Below are 19,696 nucleotides of genomic sequence, written 5' to 3'. Positions count from 1 at the left end.
CTGTGTATTTTCTCTTTTTGTCAGAGTTCCAGTCTGTGTCATGTGGTAGTTTACACCAGTTGATGGGTGATGAGCTACTTAAACCCCCTCCATTACCTCCCCGCAGGAAAGATACCTCTTCAGAGTCCAAGGTAACTTACATATTGCTTTGAGGAAGCTACTTTGGAACTATACATGCTACTCATGATTTTAAAAATAAAGAGACATAGTTACAAACTACAAGTTTTAACTAGTTATTTCACTGCAAAATATAACCTAACACTCAGTTTTTGTTTTTTAATCATTCCCTTATGTGGATTTTCCGATACCGCTTTTTTCCAGAATGAGTATGATACTGATACTTTCATTTTTTGTGTTCTGTATTGTCATTGCATTTGTAATTTAAAAAAAATAATGGGCATAGAAACCAAAAGAATGTTAATCATATTACATTTTTTCAGTAATAGATGTTTCCTTTAGTCATTTTCATGCTTTTAAGGGTTAGTTCACCCAAAAATGAAAATCAAAATCATCTGTCATTAATTACTCACCCTCATGTCGTTCCAAAACAGCAAGACCTTTGTTCATCTTCAGAACACAAATTAAGATATTTTTGATGAAATCCGAGAGGTATATGACTCATCCATAGACAGCAATTTAACCACCACTTTCGAGGTCCAGAGAGGAACTAAAGACATTGTTAAAATAGTCCACGTGACTGCAGTGGTTCAACTTTAATTTTGTTTTTGCGCACAAAAAATTTTCTTATCGCTTCATAACATTAAAGTTGAACCACTGCAGTCACATGGACTATTCTATCGTCTTATGTCTTTACTATCTTTCTGGACCTTGTTTGTGGTACTTGCATTGCTTTCTATGGGGGATCAGAAACCTCTCGGATCAAAAACGTATTAATTTGTGCAAAGATGAACAAAGGTCTTACGGGTGTGGAACAACATGAGGGAGAGTAATTTAATTTTTGGATGAACTAACCCTTTAAGATATATTAATAATCAGTTTCACAGGCTGAATTCATCATGATGTGCCGTCACATTCACACGAGTGCAATCTATTCTGTGCAGAGTTTCAGGTCTGAAAGTCCTCCCGCCATTCCACCACGACTGCCTCCACCTCCTCGCCTGCAGCCACGTGTTCCGGTGATCAACGGGCCAACAGAGGGGCCGTTGCCGAGCCCCCCGCCCCCTCCGCCCCGTGATCCCCTTCCAGACACGCCTCCACCGATTCCTCAACGACCACCCGAGATCTTCATCAACTACCCGGTGAACGTGCAGCCATCCCCAGGGAACCGTTTCCACTGGGACTTCACCAACTCGCCTAGCACTCCCAACACCCCGCCCGGCACGCCCTCTCCCCGCGCTCCGCCCCCTGGCACACCTTCTCCACGCGTGCCTCGCCGCCCCTGCACGCCCAGCTTCAGTCAGCCCATTCTGGTCCACCTGCCCCCACCCACTCCAGCCCCTCCCATACCACCTCGCCACAACTCCACCCCCGCGCTGCCAAAACTGCCGCCCAAGACTTACAAGAGAGAACTCTCTCAATCAACACACACTCTCTCACAGCCATCACTACACACTCTCTCGCTAGTCGACAACAGGGACAGCAACGAATAAGAGCATCCCACCCTAAAATAGAGATGCGAGTGTGAGTGTGTGTGTGTGTGTGTGTGTGTGTTTTAACAATGTTTAACCTGGAACCAGACAATCTGATGCTAGTCGAAACCTGAAGATGGTCATTGCTCTTGAGGAATGTGATCGTCACTCATTTTTTCACTTCTGTCACGTTCAGCATGCAGATCTACGCAAGGTCATGTGCTCATCAACAGCACATTCTCTAATGAAAATGCTGCTCTGAGGCCTTTCACCACCATCGGACTCTGCTGTGGATGTTTATTTGGTTGCACGACAAAGGTCAACCAGGGTTCAACCCGAACACCCTCAGCACGCCTCTCTTCAGTTGCCTTTAACTCACAGCCGTGACCTTGACCAGAGATTGTACCCTTCAGGTGAACTCTTGACATTTTGGTGAGGGTTTTTTCCTCACACTATTTAAAGCCAATATGATGTCTTAACCCCTCCCCTCAAAGGCGTTCTCATCCATTCGTCGATTCATCACAAGCCACGCCCCACCACCGATACTTACGACTCGTGATTTTCGCTCCAGACTCTTAATGTGCCTTCAATATCAGTACTGAACAAAATTTAAGTGTCTGAAAGCATTCGCCTTGACCATGCTTAGAACAAATGTCTAGACAGCGCCTCCGTTTGTGTGTGTGCACCAAGTATTCTGTACAGAGTAACATATCTGCCCTCACTTCTCACCTCGGCGCCCCAGTTGCTGATGTATCTACTGACAATCTCAGTCTGAGACCCACCGGATTCACACACTGTTGTAGAGTGTTTGGTGTGGACCAGTGTCAAGTTTGTGTGTCTTAATAGTGTGCGGTGAGCCTTTTTTGCACTTTAGGGCAGTACTGTTACAGAGAAGCAGAGGACTCAAACTCACAATCCTGTGACCTTATGACCCTGTCCTGCTGACACTCCCCCGCCCCCCCTCCTCTTCTGGGCTGGTCGGGACAACCGTCGGGCTGTGTCCCAAACTCATGTACTTAGGGACACAGCGCTGCGGTCCGAATGTTCTATTGTAAATCACGCCTCCTGCTCTCATTCAGGTCCTCTCATCAACCAAACCAGGTCCACACAGGAAGGGCTTCGTCACAAGAGCAATTCCTATCAAATCGACCACAGCGATCAGCCATAAGGGGACTGCAGTGTTTTGTAGTGATGTCACATCCTGTATGTGTAGACACTCATACTGGCCTTTCCCAGCTGATTTGTCATTTGGTTAGAAGTGTTAGTAATTCCCAAAAACTTACTGTTTGTGTGCGTGCGTGTGTGTCTGTGCGCATTCAAGGCCTGTAACTGCTTTTGTACCATGTTCTCCATGAGACTCATTAATAAACACGCAGTCTTATTTTCTACGGAATGTTTTTATTCCTCTGGCTTTATGTGCATTCTGTTACATTTAAAGTGTCGCTGACAAATCAAATCAATCATGCTGGAAAACGTGTTAAATTTAGCTGTCCTGAGTGTGCTGGTGCTGCATGTCAGTTCACAGTGAGAGGAACCGTCGCCATTTATAAAAAAGAAAAAAGATTGCAGTTATTTCATTAGTTGAATTAGAGAAGTTCTTGGTGTGTGATTGGTTGCACCAGTGCAGACTCATGAATATTAATTGTTTCCTGGGATGAGAGTGTGTCAGACTGTACTGCAGGGTCCTTCACTGTCCTCACTGTCATGCCACACTGCTTCAGCCCGCTGGACTCCAGTACCTCTATATGCAGATCTAAAACGACAAATACACACATCACTACTTTGTAGTGCACTTAAAGGGTTAGTTCACCCAAAAATGAAAATTCTGTCATTAATTACTCACCCTCATGTCGTTCCACACCCGTAAGACCTTCGTTCATCTTCGGAACACAAATGAAGATATTTTTGATAAAATCCGATGGCTCAGTCAGGCCTCCATTGCCAGCAAGATAATTAACACTTTCAGATGTCCAGAAAGCTACTAAAAACATTTAAAACAGTTCATGTGACTACATTGGTTCAACCTTAATGTTATGAAGTGACGAGAATACTTTTTGTGTGCCAAAAAACAAAACAACTTTATTCAACAATATCTAGTGATGGGCAATTTCAAAACACTGCTTCATGAAGATTTGAAGCTTTACGAATCTTTTGTTTCTAATCAGTGGTTCACGTGACTTTGGCAGTTTGATACGCGCTTCGAATCACTGATTCGAAACAAAAGATTTGTGAAGATTCATAAAGTTTCATGAAGCAGTGTTTTGAAATCGCCCATCACTAGATATTGTTGAAAAGTCGTTATTTTCTTTTTTTTGGCGTACAAAAAGTATTCTCATCACTTCATAACATTAAGGTTGAACCACTGTAGTCACATGAACTGTTCTAAATGTCTTTAGTAGCTTTCTGGGCATCTGAAAGTGTTGATTATCTTGCTGGCAATAGAGGCCTCACTGAGCCATTTTTGATTTTATCAAAAATATCTTAATTTGTGTTCTGAAGATGAACGAATAAGGTCTTACGGTTGTAGAACGACACGAGGGTGAGTGATTAATGACAGAATTTTCATAACCCTTTAAATGGCATCATAGTTTAACACAGGGATCACTATGCACAAAACTGTATTGACATACAGTACTGAGCCTTCAGATAAATCTTCATTGGGTATGTTTGGAATAGCCTGCTGTTTTTATTTTAAATCACTATTTCACAATATTCTGTTGTAGGTAAATATATAGTTTGGTGGCTCTGCAGACAGTGACCTCAGAGGTGAGTGCTGTTGTATATGATGCTAAAATGAAGCAAAGAAAACACTCCAAACTTAAAACAGCGATTGCATTAAAATCTACCGTGATGATATACAGTAGGGAGCTGTGTGATCTTAGCAAGTTGTTTGAAATGTATTTTCACCATTTTATAAAAAATGCTTTTGTTGGTTTTGTTGAAGGATTTCACAACGGAAGTTGTGGTCATCTTTTCTTCCTTATTTTGCAAGTGGTGCTCTCTGCAGTGCCAAATGACATCTCTGGATGTCATGGGTTAAGCTTGACCTAGTCCAGCTCCACCTCTGTGGATCTAATGGGTGAAGGGAGAGTGTTATGGGTAGGGTTAGGGTGTGGTTGGACTTTCTAGCTCCACCCATTATGCCCAAATTACATCTAGAGAGGGGAAGCTGGACTTTATGCTCCACCCATGACTGCAGTGAGCAGCCACTCTTATTTTGATGTGTATACATGTGAAACAGCTTCTCAAATGAGACACAAGGGCAGGACTTGATTTTGTCTTCTGGGAATTGATTGGATCATTGTGGTTTGCTAATTGCTGCAATATCATGTGAGTGACAGGTTGCTGGAAGGGACGGATTCCTGCCCCGCCCTGTGGTGGGGCACACGTCAGCAGAGAAGTGATGTCATTGCGGGGAGGAAGGGAGGGGACGTTAATGTTTTTGATTAAAGATTCTTTGATTTGATTAAAGATTAAAGGGCATATTTTAAAAATAATAATAATAAAATGGTGTGCATGGTTAAGTAAGGGATAATGTACATCCAGCCAAAATAAACTCAGACACTTCACCTTGTACGTTATCCCTTATATAATAAACATTGTAATATTCCATAAAAAATAATATTACATTTTGATTTCATGTTGACTAATATTTTACATACATGGATGGGACCTGCATCCAAAATTAAATGGTCTTTAGTTCAAATTGAATGATAGGAATGAATGATAATCTGACTGTTTGCAAGACATTTTTATTAGGGCTGGGATAATAAATTGATGCATTGCGAATCGAGAAATGATTATGGATCGATTTTCCGAATGCATCGCAATTCTCTTTCGAATCGATTCTGAGCTTAGTTTTCAACAGCAGATGGCACTGCATGTACTCTGCTTCCTTCCAATTCCTTACACACACCACTTGAACCTTCTATAAAATAATCATGCAGAAAATTTCGAAAAGGTTGAAGCCAATTACAAAGGTGTTTGCAGTGGGCTGTTTACATTAATCTTACCTCATAAAGGTGCAAATACATTCTCAGACTCAGCCGAACACATGAGCACTCTTCTTCATGAGCATTTGAGTGTGGAGTTAAAAACTAGCTTAGAGCGCCATCTGCTGTTAAAAACTGAACTCCGAATCGATTCAAGAGAGAATCGCGATGCATTCGGGAAAACTCAGAATCGATCCAGAATCATTTCTCGATTTGCGAGGCATCGATTTATAAAAAATACATAAATGCATCAATAAAAAAAATTACAAACGCATTACTGTTTTTATAACTGAGGTTATTGTCTTGTTCTGTCTTATACTGCACATTTTGGCAGGTCATCAAGGTAGCATGTTATTCCAAACACAGCCATACGCCTCTTACCGTGATTGGTCAGTCTCTTGCTGCTGATTAATGATCTGATTGGTTGAGCTGAAAGACACAGAGTTCTCTTTTGCAGGCGTCACATCACCCTGAAAGAGAAAAGGTGAGTGTTTTTGTTAGTCTTTTGGTATTATTTGCTTCAACATTTCAGACTTGCTTGATTTTAACTGTATTTCAAGTGGTCATGTCATAAAAAAGCAGTTGCTCTTCTTAAAAAAATGACATACTGTAACTAAAAAAACTGTGTAAAATGTTCATCTGAAACTGAATTACAATGTTTTGGTGCAAAACAGCTTGACTGACATTATAAGTGGACATAAGAGGAAAAAAATAGTGATTAAAAATGGTAGGATGCAGTAGGCTTGTGCTAATTTCCGTGTGATGCCTCAAACCTGTGAGTAAATTGGGTCCCAAATCGGCCGAAAGGCACTGGTGGGGATTCTGTGTGGTTTTGGGGCACGTGTTTTTCCTTGCATCCCAATGCGAACCTCGGCAGGAATAGGAGCCCGTCTGGGGATCTGCCACGGCATGCATAAGCTCCCCCCCGCCTGAACGGCTGAAGTGTTGTGAGTGTATGAAGGTTTGAGGAGAACTGGAACCTCGCTGTCCTCTTCATCATCGTCCTCATCATCACGAGCCTCCACTCCTCTGAGCCGATTTAAAGTTTCATCTGGGCTACAGGTCGTCACAGAGGAGAAGTCAAACATGGATGCGTCGGCCACGTCACAGTCTGTGTCCCCGTCGTCGAGACGAGGGGGCGGAGGGCACAGGTCAGATGTGTAAACGCGTCCATCGAGCCCGGGAGACCCACAAACACGTACAGCCAGACCAGCAGAGGAGCTCTGACTCTTGGCGGCAGTGGTGAGGTTTTCCCCTACACCAACAGGTGGCCCAGGGTTCAGAAACCGGCCGACCTCTCTAGGATGACGAGGGAAGGGTACGCAGATGGGACCCGTGGGGCTCTGCCCTGCGCTGCCATTCCACATGTACTCTGTAGTCCAGCCACCAGGGGGCAGCGCACACATATGCTCACGGCCATTTCTGAGTGGAGACATTTGCTGTTTTATTATGCATTTTTTTATAATGATAATTTACATTCACATTTTCCCAGAATGCGCTTTTATTGTTTAGTATAGGTAAGCAAAAATTCAAATTACAATCCTTATTACATTTAATCTAACTAAATTGTTTATATGAGGGATTTTTGAAGTCATCATAAAATGAAAATTCACACTATTCATTTTCTAAATTCATGTTATTAATGTTATTGTGAACGATATATCCATGTATGTTTCATTTTATATATATATACATTTTTTAATGACCTCATAATTTTTAATCAAAATGTCATAACTGGACCACATCTCACCTTATTTTTTTTTCTTTTTCGTTAATCTGTCGCTATTTCTGTTTCAACACAACTTTATGTGATATTATGAAGATAAAAGGTTGTTTGAAAGTTAAATAATTGGCATTTATTTTTATCATTGCACTACAGCCAATAGAAATGTTTAAAATATAATCTGTACTTACAGGCTTCAAAGTTTGATCCAATTCAATACATTTCATATTCACATTGATTAACCTCCCTTAAGTTTAATTTAATTTGTTATATTTTGCTTTTAAATATTTGGTATTTATTATTTGTAAGTAATTATTTAGTATTTTATTATTCGAAGAGATTCAATAAAGGTTTATCTGTATCCAGTTACGTAAGTAGCCAGATTCAAATGAATCTGCATCATCTCTTGAAATCGGATAGAAATTGCTTTAAGTTATCAGTCAGATTTTTAACAGATTTATTAGGCTGTACGCAAATGTATTTATTTATTTTGATCCGGTCAGAAATTGTGACTGATGTAGCCCTAGAAATATTTGATGTAGTGACTTTTATTTTGCTCTGATTTCTGATGACAAGCTGGAGTACCTTAAGATGCCACTGGGCCGAGGTAGTGTCCGTGAGATGCCAACGCGACAGCATTTCCTCTGGTGTCCAGTGCTGTCTATGCCTGCGCCCGCTGTGACGCTGGCTGAATCCACATTGGTGTTGGCACAGTACTTAGTAAAGGCGGAAGGACCACAGTCGGGGCTCTCGGCACAGCACCTGCTTCTCAAACTGCAGACACACTCAAATTAGCATCAACCACCTGCCACAAAAGCCAGTTTTATCCAGTTAGACAGAAGAGCACTTCATAAAATTCACATTAACTAAAGGCATAAGTGACAGACAAAATAATCAAAAAAGACTGACCCTTGTTTAGGCACCACCCACTCTTCGCATGGCCCCGCCTTCTCCAAGGTCATGTGACAGCTTGTGCAGAGATCCCACAGCACCCGCTCGCTCTCCTGTAGTGAACACCAGTCTGCGTGCCCAGCGCCTGAGCTGCGTAACAGAGCCTGGTGGGAATAGGAAGTGCAGCGGAGAAGACGCAGTGACTTTTGTAGCAACACTGGAAATGAAAATCCCTTAGAAAATAGCAGACTGCATTTTAGGAAGAAAATGTGCAATGTATGTACAGTAGTGAAATGCTCTGCAATGATATACTTGAACTTTCTCAGACAGTAGCGCAGTAGTGAGCAAAGCAGACCTAGGGTGGCACGAGTTCAGCAATGCAGTAATGCCATCTGGACCTGCTCAACTGTGCTGTAGCATTCAGTGCCAACTGACGGGTTACAACCCCAGCGTCACGTCTAGCATCACAACATTTTCTCTATTTCTACATTTGGAAGTTCACAAATATCTTGACTATACATTCTTAAATTCAGTACAACATTAGGTGTTTAATTGAATAAGGCTGCACATTTCAGTACTGACTGAAACTAAAGATGGTTAATAGAATATTCTGAATAATATGAATATGAACTCTGTTGACTGTTGCTGAATTCGGAACCACATATTAGCATACTACTCTTGCTATTTCTGCTATAGAAAGATATGATAAAGGTAGTACGGGTAGTATACTAGTATGCGGTTTTCAAATTCAGCACGTGTCTATGGCTCATTTCGAATGAGCCATAGACACGTTGACCAAATGAGACCACCTCGATGACGTACGCAGCCTTCGAAATGAGATGCAGCTTATGTCATGCTATCATGTCAATTACCACAGAAAATGATTTTAACTCACCTCTCAGTTCATAAAAAGCTAACACAAACATGTTTGCAGTGATGTACTTACAATGGAAGCTCATCAAGTATGTATGTAGTACTTTGAATAAATTATTAAAATATGCAGCTACATAAAAAATTAAGCAGCACAATTGTTTTCAACATTGATAATAATCGGAAATGTTTCTTGAGCAGCAAGTCATCATGGGCCAGTTGTTCAAAAAATTTAATCTGGATCAGAATGATCTGGATTTGGAAATCCCATGTTTTGCTATCCAGGATCAGGTAATCCTTACTTTTGTGCTGGTTTTTCAAAGAAAAATTGGATTGGATCACCATGATCCAGATACACACTTTCCAGATTACCAAATCTGGATTACCGTTGCTCTACGGAGCCCCTAAAGGGACATGATGATAGAGAGAATATGGGTTTTGAATTAAATATAATATTTTTGTTGGATATTTACAGCTGTTTGGGGATTGTTTTATGGCACCAAAATCTTTTTTACTTTACAGTAGGTTACCGAAAGGCTAAATATGTAGGCTAATGTCTACTTCTAATTTATTTAACAGTTAAACTAATCAAGAGCAAAATAAAAAATGTGTATGTATATTACATGATATAAATGTTGTATTTTTTTTACCAGTTTTAAAGTTTTACTACATTTTCCTCCTGGAATCCACCTTGAAATCCTACCCCCTGTTGGGATCAGGATAATCCTGTTTTTTTGGATCAAAGTTATCCAAATCCTACTGACAAGTTTTGAACAACACAAACTGAAGGTTTGATCCAGATTAAAACTAGGATTGGATTTTGTGATCTAATCTGATTTCAGAATCCTTTTTTCCTTTTGAACAACCCATTTTCAAGATTTGATCCAATCCGAAAGCCGGAATCCGATCAGATTACTTTTGAACAACTGGCCCCATATTCTAATGATTTCTGAAGGATCATGTGACCCTGAAGACTGGAGTAACGATGCTGAAAACTCAGCTTTGCCATCACAGGAATAAATTACATTGTATATATATATATATATATATATATATATATATATATATATACAGCTCTGGAAAAAATTAAGAGACCACTTAACATTGATTTCTGAATTTGGAGTGGTCTCTTAATTTTTTCCAGAGCTGTATATATATATATATATTCAGGGTTTTGTACTGTTTTGTCTTTGTTTTCATTGCGTCCACCTTCTGTTTGCTCATCCTCGGTTGACCCAGATTTCCCTTGTGTCTCTGTTTCATCTCATTCACCTGGCCTTTGTTAATTAACTCATTAATTCCCCCATTTAGTCCTAGTATAAGTATTCCCTGGTTTCGTCAGTTCATTGTCCTGTCTCGTCAGTGTTTGTGTGTGCTATTCTTTAAGTGATCTCTTGTGTGTTTCCTTGGTGGAATCTTCAATAAAGGACTATTTTGAGAATCTCCTTCATCATGCTCTTAGTTATTAGCCACGTACCGTGACACACACACACACACACACACACACACACACATATATATATATATATATATATATATATATATATATATATATATAATGTGTGTGTGTGTATAATAATATTTCACAATTGTACTGTATTTTTGATCAGAGAATTTTTCCAAAAACATATAAAATATCTTACTGCCCACAAACTTTTGAATGGTAGTGTATATGAGATATGATATTAAAAACAGCCAAACTGTTATAACCAAACATTTAAACTTTTATAAGATGTTTCATTGATGTCAGTTTTTGTATGATGGCTTTCAAGGCACACATGATCCAATCGTTATGTTTTTCTAGACCCAGAGTTATCTCCTTATAAAAAAAAATTCTGCTGGAAAAAAAAACAAAACAATTGGTAACGCAGAAGTTCACTCATCTAAAATAATCTCACCTCAAAAAGGATTTACACAATTTAACATATGAAAATAACATTTTTTTTTTTTTTGTATTACAGCTAACAATTCATTTAATTTATTTTTACCAAAAGCGTGTGACTAACCTGTATAATGTTCAGGTATGCGTGGATGCGGGAAACAGGAGCGAACAGCAGTGAAAGCAATCTGCAGCTCTCTTTCTCCTCCTAGCAGAAAAACAACAAATAATTACCTGAAACCAATATTACATAAAAGTAAAAATCAATAGGCTTGTACACACACTTAGATATAACTGGGCCTGGTTGCTCTAGTCTAGACTCATTTGAATGTCACTTGCATTCAAAACTATAAATATTGTTTTCAAAACGTTTCATAATGTGAAACAGGAAGATCTTGCCTGTGTGCTTTGTGGATTGAACTCTGTTCTCAGGACAGTTCCCAGACTGGACACATATCCAAGATATGCATCAGAGAAACACTTCTGCAGAAAGACAAGTAATGAATGAATGCATTTATTACATTTATTTTTAAAAGTTTGAGGTCTGTAATTTTTTATGTTTTTTAAAAAGTCTCTTAAGCGCACCATTGCTACATTTATTGTGTAATATTGTGAAATATTATTATAATTTAAAATAATTGTTTTCTACTGTAATATATTTTAAAATGCTTTTATTTCTGATGGCAAAGCTGAATTTTCAGCATCATTACTCCAGTCTTCAGTGTCACATGATCCTTCAAAAATCATTCTAATTGTTAATTTGTTGCGAGAAACATTTCTTATTATCAGTGTTGAAAACAGTTAATATTTTTTTGAAAACATTATTTTTTTCAGGATACTTTGATAAATATATAGTTCAAAAGCACAGAATTAAAGGTGCCCAAGAATGCTTTTTCACAAGATGTAATATAAGTCTAAGGTGTCTCCTGAATGTGTCTGTGAAGTTTCAGCTCAAAATACCCCATAGATTTTTTTTAATTAATTTTTTTAACTGCCTATTTTGGGGCATCATTAACAATGCACTGATTTACACTCGGCGCTGCCCCCTTAAATTGCGTGCTCCCTGCCACACGAGCTCTCGACTATATTACAGCGCATTTACAAAGTTCACACAGCTAATATAACCCTCAAATGGATCTTTACAAGATGTTCGTCATGCATGCTGTATGCATGCTTCGAATTATGTGAGTAAAGTATTTATTTGGATGTTAAAGTTTTATTCTGAGTGAATTTGAGGCTGTCCTCCGTGGCTAACGGCTAATGCTACTCTGTTGGAGAGATTTATAAAGAATGAAGTTGTGTTTATGAATTATACAGACTGCAAGTGTTTAATGAAAATAGCGACGGCTCTTGTCTCCGTGAATACAGTAAGAAACGATGGTAACTTTAACCTCATTTAACAGTACATTAGCAACATGCTAACGAAACATTTAGATAGACAATTTATAAATATCACTAAAAATATCATGCTATCATGGATCATGTCAGTTATTATTGCTCCATCTGCCATTTTTCGCTGTTGTTCTTGCTTGCTTACCTAGTCTGATGATTCGGCTGTGTGCAGCTCCAGACTTTAACTGGATGCCCTTGTGTAATGCCTTTCATAATGTTGGGAACATGGGCTGGCATATGCAAATATTGGGGCTTACACCCCGACTGTTAGTTAACAGTCGGTGTTATGTTGAGATTCGCCTGTTCTTCGGAGGTCGTTTAAACAAATGAGATTTATATAAGAAGGAGGAAACAATGGAGTTTGAGACTCACTGTATGTCATTTCCATGTACTGAACTCTTGTTATTTAACTATGCCAAGATAAATTCAATTTTTGAATCTAGGGCAACTTTAATATGAAATAGATATTTTGTAACAATGTAAAAATCTTTGCTGTCACTTCATACATTCAATGAAGGACAACAGATTATTATTTTAGTAGTAATATGGCATTACGTTGTTCTGTCCAGTGAGGTTGAGAAAAGCATCTCCAGCTGCACAGCTTCTCTCATCCGTGGTCAGACGTTCTTCTAGGGTGTTGCGGAACAGCAGGTGACGCTGTAGCATCTGATCAATATGCTTTACAAACGCCACACTGTCTCAGAAACACACAAACATGCTTGTTATAGCGTGAGGTACAGACAGAGGTCACATGAAATAGTGATAATGATTGTAGTTCTCTACTTTTGCTCTGCAGATTTATATTTCTCATAGAGCTGATTCAAAGTAGACACATAATCGCGTTCAGACTGCAACAGCATCTCCACCACACCCCTCCTCCTGCCTGACAGAAAGAGACAGAGGGACATGAGGATCCACATGTGAATACTGAGCAGTTAAAATGCTTGGAGAGGAGATGATTTACCTCGCCGTAAGCAGCTGTGTGTTACGTGGCAGGAAAGAGCATCTACACCTGAAACAGAAAAGTTAAAGGTTTTCTTAATATCATTTACTTCTCCTCATTTAACTCCCACCACATATTATTTAATACTTAACAGTTTATTTTGTATATGAGCAATATATTGTAAAGTCACTATGAAATCAAAATGGACCATTCTGATTTTTTCTGGAATAAAGCAGTTTTATTATAAATGATTTTTCGCTCACATTATTTTTCTCATACTAGTAATTAATTCATGTGCCCTGGTAATCTTTAATCAAAATAACTTCCCCTCCCTCTTGCAATGACGCCTCTTCTCTTTTCTGATGACATGATTACTGTTGCGACAATCACATGAGATCACAGCAACAGCAAACCACAGCCATCTAATTAATTCCTGATGGACAAAATCAAGTCCCGCCCTACATTTTATCTTGTTCAAGAAGCCGTTTCACTCGGATATACGTCACAATAGGAAAGAAAAGATTATTGCAACTTCAGTTTAATTTTTACTCAAAAAATGAAAGCTCACCTGTATTCTGTCTGGCCCATTGCCACACCTGTAAGCCTTGAAGGTAACAGTGTATGAGAAATGCTCCGCCCACATATGAAAGGGGAGGAGTCTCTGCAGCACCATCACTCTGTCCGTTACTGTCATCCACTCCATTACTGCGTTCATATGTACACACATCGGCACACTTTAACACAGTTTCAGTCGTACATTCGATGGGTAAATTTGTGCATGTCAGTGTGTGTGTGTGTACTGGTATTCCCTACGTTATGGGGACCAAATGTCCCCACAAGAATAGTAATACCAGTAAATTTTGACCTTGTGGGGACATTTTTTAAGTCCCTGTGAGGAAACAAACTTATAAATCATACAGAATTATGTTTTTTGAAAATGTAAAAATGCAGAAAGTTTTCTGTGATGGGTAGGTTTATGGTTAGGATGTGTGTGTGTGTGTGTGTGTGTGTGTGTGTGTGTGTGTGTGTGTGTGTGTGTGTGTGTGTGTGTGTATGTGTGTGTGTGTGTGTGTGTGTTTGTGTGTGTGTGTGTGTACTTCTCTCTTCCTGGATTCTCTGGTGGTTTTCTGTCTTGTGTGTCACAAAGCTGACGAAACTGACAACGTACCTCCTCCAGCTCCTCCTAAGGAGACACATGAAAACAGTGACTTTAGATTTTTATTTATCATATTTTTAACTGTTTATTCTCCTTTTTCTTTCTTTCCTTGAGCTTGTGGTACTTGTAATTGAATTGTTGTCATTTATGTAATGCATATTTAGACTGTTATAATGCATAAAATTAAAGAGTTCATTTGCAAAAACCGATAAACACAACGTTTAAAAAAATGAACTGACTGCTGTGCGTTATTCTCCACATAGAGCACTTTCTGAACCCTAAAAACGTTTTGTCAAAAAATCCAGTATTGTCCACTGCCAAGGCATCGCGAGTTCACGTTTTTCAGCAGAAACCAACAAGTGCCCTTGTTGTTTGTGAACACAACCCGATAAGTCTGTTTTAGCGAATCAGCGCACAGTATTCAGGTCAGGTGACATGGCTGCAAGTCACTTCAAAAAGACGCGAAAATGTTATCTGCTTTTGCTAAAAACAAACTTTTAATATATAAAAAAACCATACTTTCAATGAAATTTAATTTTGTAAGTTACCTGTTTTTTTTTAGTTATTATTACTTAATCAAAACCCAACTGCAGTTTGATTTATATTACTTGGAATGCACAATAAAAAAAACATGATTTATGAGAATTAATAAAAGCAGAGTTATCCATTTTTGCAAATAAACTCTTCAATTGTATATTGTCATTAGTAATGTATTTGTTTGCATTAGGGACTACAGATGTAAATTACCAATGTTGTATTATTGTCATATTATTGAGTAAAGTATTTATTTGGATGTTTACATTTGATTCTGAATGAGTTTGAGTCTATGCTATGTGGCTAACGGCTAATGCTACACTGTTGGAGAGATTTATAAAGAATGAAGTTGTTTATGAATTATACAGACTGCAAGTGTTTAAAAATGAAAATAACGACAGCTCTTGTCTCCGTGAATACAGTAATAAAACCACATTTAACAGTACATTAGCAACATGCTAACGAAACATTTAGAAAGACAGTTTGCAAATATCACTAAAAATATCATGATATCATGCATCATGTCAGTTATTATTGCTCCATCTGCCATTTTTCACTATTGTCCTTGCTTGCTTACCTAGTCTGATGATTCAGCTGTGCACATCCAGACGTTAATACTGGCTGCCCTTGTGTAATGCCTCGATCGTGGGCTGGCATATGCAAATATTGGGGTCATACATATTAATGATCCCGACTGTTACGTAACAGTCAGTGTTATGTTGAGATTCGCCTGTTCTTCGGAGGTCTTTTAAACCAATGAGATTTATATAAGAAGGAGGAAACAATGGTGTTTGAGACTCACTGTATGTCATTTCCATGTACTGAACTCTTCTTATTTAACTATGCCAAGGTAAATTCAATTTTTAATTCTAGGGCACCTTTAAATAAACAAACAGATTTAAAACACGTGTGTGTGACCTCACCTTGAGGGACAGCACCAGACTCTCTAGATGAAGTGCGCGCTTGTTGCAGCCATGTCTCGTGTCCTCCAGCTGGCTCTGCAGCTCAGTATCTCCCTGCTGAATCTGATTCAGCTCCAGCAGCGCACGAGAAAACCCTGCCCGCAACTCACACACCATGCCTTGAACCTGAACACAACACATCCAGATGAGACTGAATACTCAATGAAGATATTTAATCATCATGTGCAGATTGAACTCTTAAAGAACAACTTGTAACAATTAAACGTTTTAGAACTGAGCATTGCAAGATATTTCCGTGATTTTTATGAATTCATTTCCATAATTTTTTCACCCAGGTGAAAAAAAAAGTACATTTCTATAATATACTTAAAGGGTTAGTTCACCCAAAAATTGAAAATGTATGTACAGTATACTGTCCATGTCCAGAAAGGTAATAAAAACATCATCAAAGTAGTCCATGTGACATCAGTGGGTTAGTTAGAAGTTTTTGAAGCATCGAATATACATTTTGGTCCAAAAATAGCAAAAACTACGACTTTATTCAGCATTATCTTCTCTTCCGGGTCTGTTGTCAATCCGCGTTCACGACTCCGCTTCTTCTTCTTCTTCTTTCCTGTTTTACGGCGGTTGGCATCCAGCTTATTGGTGCATTACCGCCCCCTTCTGCTCCGGAGTGTGGTTCACGACTCCACAGTGACGCTGCTGACATGTTATTTGGTGCGCCCGAGCTTCGTTTACAGTCTGAGGGAGACGCACGCTGTATTCAAGCTCTTCTACAGTGTTTGTATTTTGGTATTGCTATATTTTTTTAAATGGTGCGTAAGTGTGCATGTCGCTGATGTCCTAATCGCCAAAAACAACGACGTAAAAGTGCATTACCAATGCCGACAGATGAAAGGATTCAATGGAATCAATTCAATGGAAAGGATTCCGGAAGAGAATACAATGCTGAATAAAGTCGTAGTTTTTGTTATTTTTGGACCAAAATGTATTTTTGATACTTCAAAAACTTCTAACTAACCCACTGATGTCACATGGACAACTTTGACGATGTTTTTATTACCTTTCTGGACATGGACAGTATACCGTACATACATTTTCAATGGAGGGACAGAAAGCTCTCGGACTAAATCTAAAATATCTTAAACTGTGTTCTGAAGATGAACGGAGGTCTTACGGGTTTGGAACGACATGAGGGTGAGTCATTAATGACATTATTTATATTTTTGGGTGAACTAACCCTTTAAAGGTGCTAAATAGGATGTTTTGTTTTATAAATTTTTGCAATATTACTTGAAACTGTCTTTACTAACTGATAAAAGACTGTTTATTAGGTGCACTGAAAGGAATAATATTAATATACATCATCTGTGCACGAGGTAGGGCCTTAAAAACATCAGCCAATCGTTAACGTGATCATCGCGTAAACGATTGGCCCTCTGGCTTGTCAATCACTGCCGTGACGTTCCTTGTGAGAGACGTGCGCGGATGCGCTCTCCAGTAAATTTCACTCCACAGGCGCCGCATGCAATGTTTTTGTCAGGAGACAGGAATAACAACTGCAGATTATGAGTTACCTGCGGTGAGTCCGACATAATGAATCCACTAACACGACACAGCGAATGCCGGTGGTAAACACTCGTGTTCCAATACTCGTGCACGAGTTTTGGGAGGCGTTCCTTTGAAATGAGCTGTGAAGGAGGGGGGTTGTTCTTACGCATGTGCTCATTTCAAAAACTCAGTAACAGTCTCTGGATTCTCAGTCGACGAAAAAATCCTCTTTAGCACCTTTAAAGTTCTCTATTTTTGTGCACTAATTTTGTACTTAATATACTAAAAATTCTTCTTTAGTACTTCTTCAGATCATCTTAAGAACATCTAAGTGTACTCAACTGTGCTATTTTGAGACACCATGAAATCTGAACTAAAATGTGCTTTTAATATACTATCTCTGTATTTAAAAAATTTATTTAGTTACCACTTATACTACACTATGGGTTCAAATGTACTGTAAGTAGTATCTAAATACATTTTTTAAATACAGAGATAGTATATTAAAAGCACATTTTAGTTCAGATTTCACGGTGTCTCAAAATAGCACAGTTGAGTACACTTAGATGTTCTTAAGATGATCTGAAGAAGTACTTAAGAAGAATTTTTAGTATATTAAGTACAAAATTAGTGCATGAAAATAGAGCACTTCAAGTACATTATAGAAATGTACTTTTTTTCACCTGGGCAGGCCTAGTAATCACAATTAGATAAAATTATCTGATATTTCTTGATTTTCTGTGACTGTTGGAACCCTGAATTACACATACCAACCCTAAATATGTCTTTATATAAATATTTAAAGGCCCATGAAGATGTGAGAAATTGCATTTAATGCTCATAAGTTTCTTGTTATTTCTCAAACATGCTGAAGAGAGTCAATGTGTGTGTTTGTTACCTTAGAGATCTCTCTTTCCATGTCTCCCTCATGGGATTTCATTTTCTGTGTGAGGATACACAAACATCATTTAACTCACAGTCTCAAAGGTTTGTAAACATTCTCTGTGGAGAGGCTTTAATTCGCAGGTGACCGCTGAGATTTATGTTGGTGTAGTAAGATGCAATACAACAATATGGTTCTGATGCCTTATACTTCCTTAGTAGCCATGATTATCTTATCCATTTTATGTTTTTTTTTTTTTTTTTTTTTTTTTACAGTTTAGTCACCAGAAGAATAGTAAGCACTGACCATCTATCAATTATATCTTTAACAAGTCACCACAAGAATAGTTGAACCTGAAATCATCCACATTGTGAGAACAAGCCAACAGTAACCATGAGAAAAACGTAATAGTGTCTAAAACAAACCCTAAATATGCAGAAAGGTTTGTGTGAGTGTTAGATTTAGGGTTGGAGTTTAGCAAATATCATCACCTCCATGTGTTTTTACCTAGAGCTCGTCGCCCAGTCAGCGAATCCCAGGTGGGGGGAAAGATACCTGCCAAAGAGCTCCACCCTACAGCAGAGAGTGCGAACAGATTTATAAATTTTTTTTTTTTCTTGTTTTTTTTTTTCATAAGTATTTTCATAAACAATTTACAGTCACAATACAATACACATGTAAATCAAGTATATAATCAAGTAATATATATAGCAGCCTGAGAACGACACAACACATTATTAAAAAATAATTCATAAAAATGCAGTTCAGCACAAATCATTATAATCAAACTAACGCTATTAATAATAAAAATAATAATAATAAAGATGACCGCAAATGTCCCACTCACCAGAAAGCAAATCTTCAAGATTTCTTTTTCAGCTGAAATGTTATTCCATTTCTCTGACATAGTGACGACCTCATGTTTTTGTGGCTGTGTCTCTCCCTGAGCTCTTGTGTCCCGGTGTCCGGTCTGTGTCGTGCACTGCGTCTGACTGCGGGAGGAGTGACAGAACACGAGCCGCGCGCGCCGTCCGGTGTCTCGGGACCGTTCACGCGCTCTTGCACAGTCAGCAAAAGAACTGATTTTTCGGCTCCATCTCACTTACACACACATACCAGAGTGTATTGAGATTATTAGGGACTCTATTAACTTGAATACTGAGAATATTTTGCGCAGTAACCTAGATATTATTTGTATGTATGCATAAATACACACGCACATTTATATAGCTCACTCACTCCAAAAAGGCTGAAAAGCTAAACTGGCATACGACTCATTAATATTTAATCTACAGATTTAGTGAAACTGCGGAGAGGGCGTGTCTTATATAAACAGAGGCGTGATTGGACGAATCCTTTTAGTATGTTTT

General features: G+C 38.6%; 3 protein-coding genes across 6 annotated transcripts in view; 2 read left to right on the top strand and 1 right to left on the bottom strand.

The window, feature by feature from the left end:
- Window positions 1-2,977, top strand: part of sos2 (son of sevenless homolog 2 (Drosophila)) — a 15,679-nt gene extending 12,702 nt beyond the window's left edge. Inside the window, exons 22-23 of the mRNA XM_048205665.1 lie at window positions 25-131; window positions 1,062-2,977. Coding sequence (XP_048061622.1) covers window positions 25-131; window positions 1,062-1,610 — 656 coding nt within the window. The 3' untranslated portion in view covers window positions 1,611-2,977. The remainder of the gene's footprint in view (window positions 1-24; window positions 132-1,061) is intronic.
- Window positions 2,968-19,567, bottom strand: LOC125277304. Of its 3 annotated transcripts, none has more exons than XM_048205670.1 (16): window positions 19,174-19,567; window positions 18,818-18,899; window positions 18,342-18,386; window positions 15,893-16,057; window positions 14,377-14,462; window positions 13,848-13,984; window positions 13,301-13,348; window positions 13,120-13,219; window positions 12,892-13,030; window positions 11,344-11,427; window positions 11,072-11,152; window positions 8,214-8,359; window positions 7,890-8,078; window positions 6,355-7,003; window positions 5,963-6,051; window positions 2,968-3,342 (listed from the first exon to the last, which is right to left on the bottom strand). In XM_048205670.1, the coding sequence occupies exons 2-16, from the start codon at window positions 18,821-18,823 to the stop codon at window positions 3,255-3,257; spliced, it is 2,052 nt and encodes a 683-aa protein (XP_048061627.1). In that variant the 5' UTR covers window positions 18,824-18,899; window positions 19,174-19,567; the 3' UTR covers window positions 2,968-3,254. The 3 variants fall into 3 exon arrangements, with proteins under 3 accessions (XP_048061627.1, XP_048061628.1, XP_048061629.1); XM_048205671.1 differs by having other exon boundaries at window positions 11,344-11,424; XM_048205672.1 differs by having other exon boundaries at window positions 18,834-18,899.
- A 104-nt stretch (window positions 19,568-19,671) lies between these two features.
- The window catches only part of cdkn3 (cyclin-dependent kinase inhibitor 3), a 5,777-nt gene continuing 5,752 nt past the window's right edge, over window positions 19,672-19,696 (top strand). Inside the window, exon 1 of one of the 2 annotated variants that reach the window (XM_048205678.1) lies at window positions 19,672-19,696. This exon is cut by the window's right edge and continues 40 nt beyond it. The gene's annotated coding sequence lies outside the window, so the exon portion shown is untranslated. The other variant, XM_048205676.1, reaches the window with a different exon arrangement.

This window comes from Megalobrama amblycephala, linkage group LG10 (assembly GCF_018812025.1).
Source record: "Megalobrama amblycephala isolate DHTTF-2021 linkage group LG10, ASM1881202v1, whole genome shotgun sequence".
Classification (NCBI taxonomy): domain Eukaryota; kingdom Metazoa; phylum Chordata; class Actinopteri; order Cypriniformes; family Xenocyprididae; genus Megalobrama; species Megalobrama amblycephala.
The sequence above is the reverse complement of the archived record's forward strand: the minus strand, read 5'-3'. Positions and strand labels throughout refer to the sequence as shown.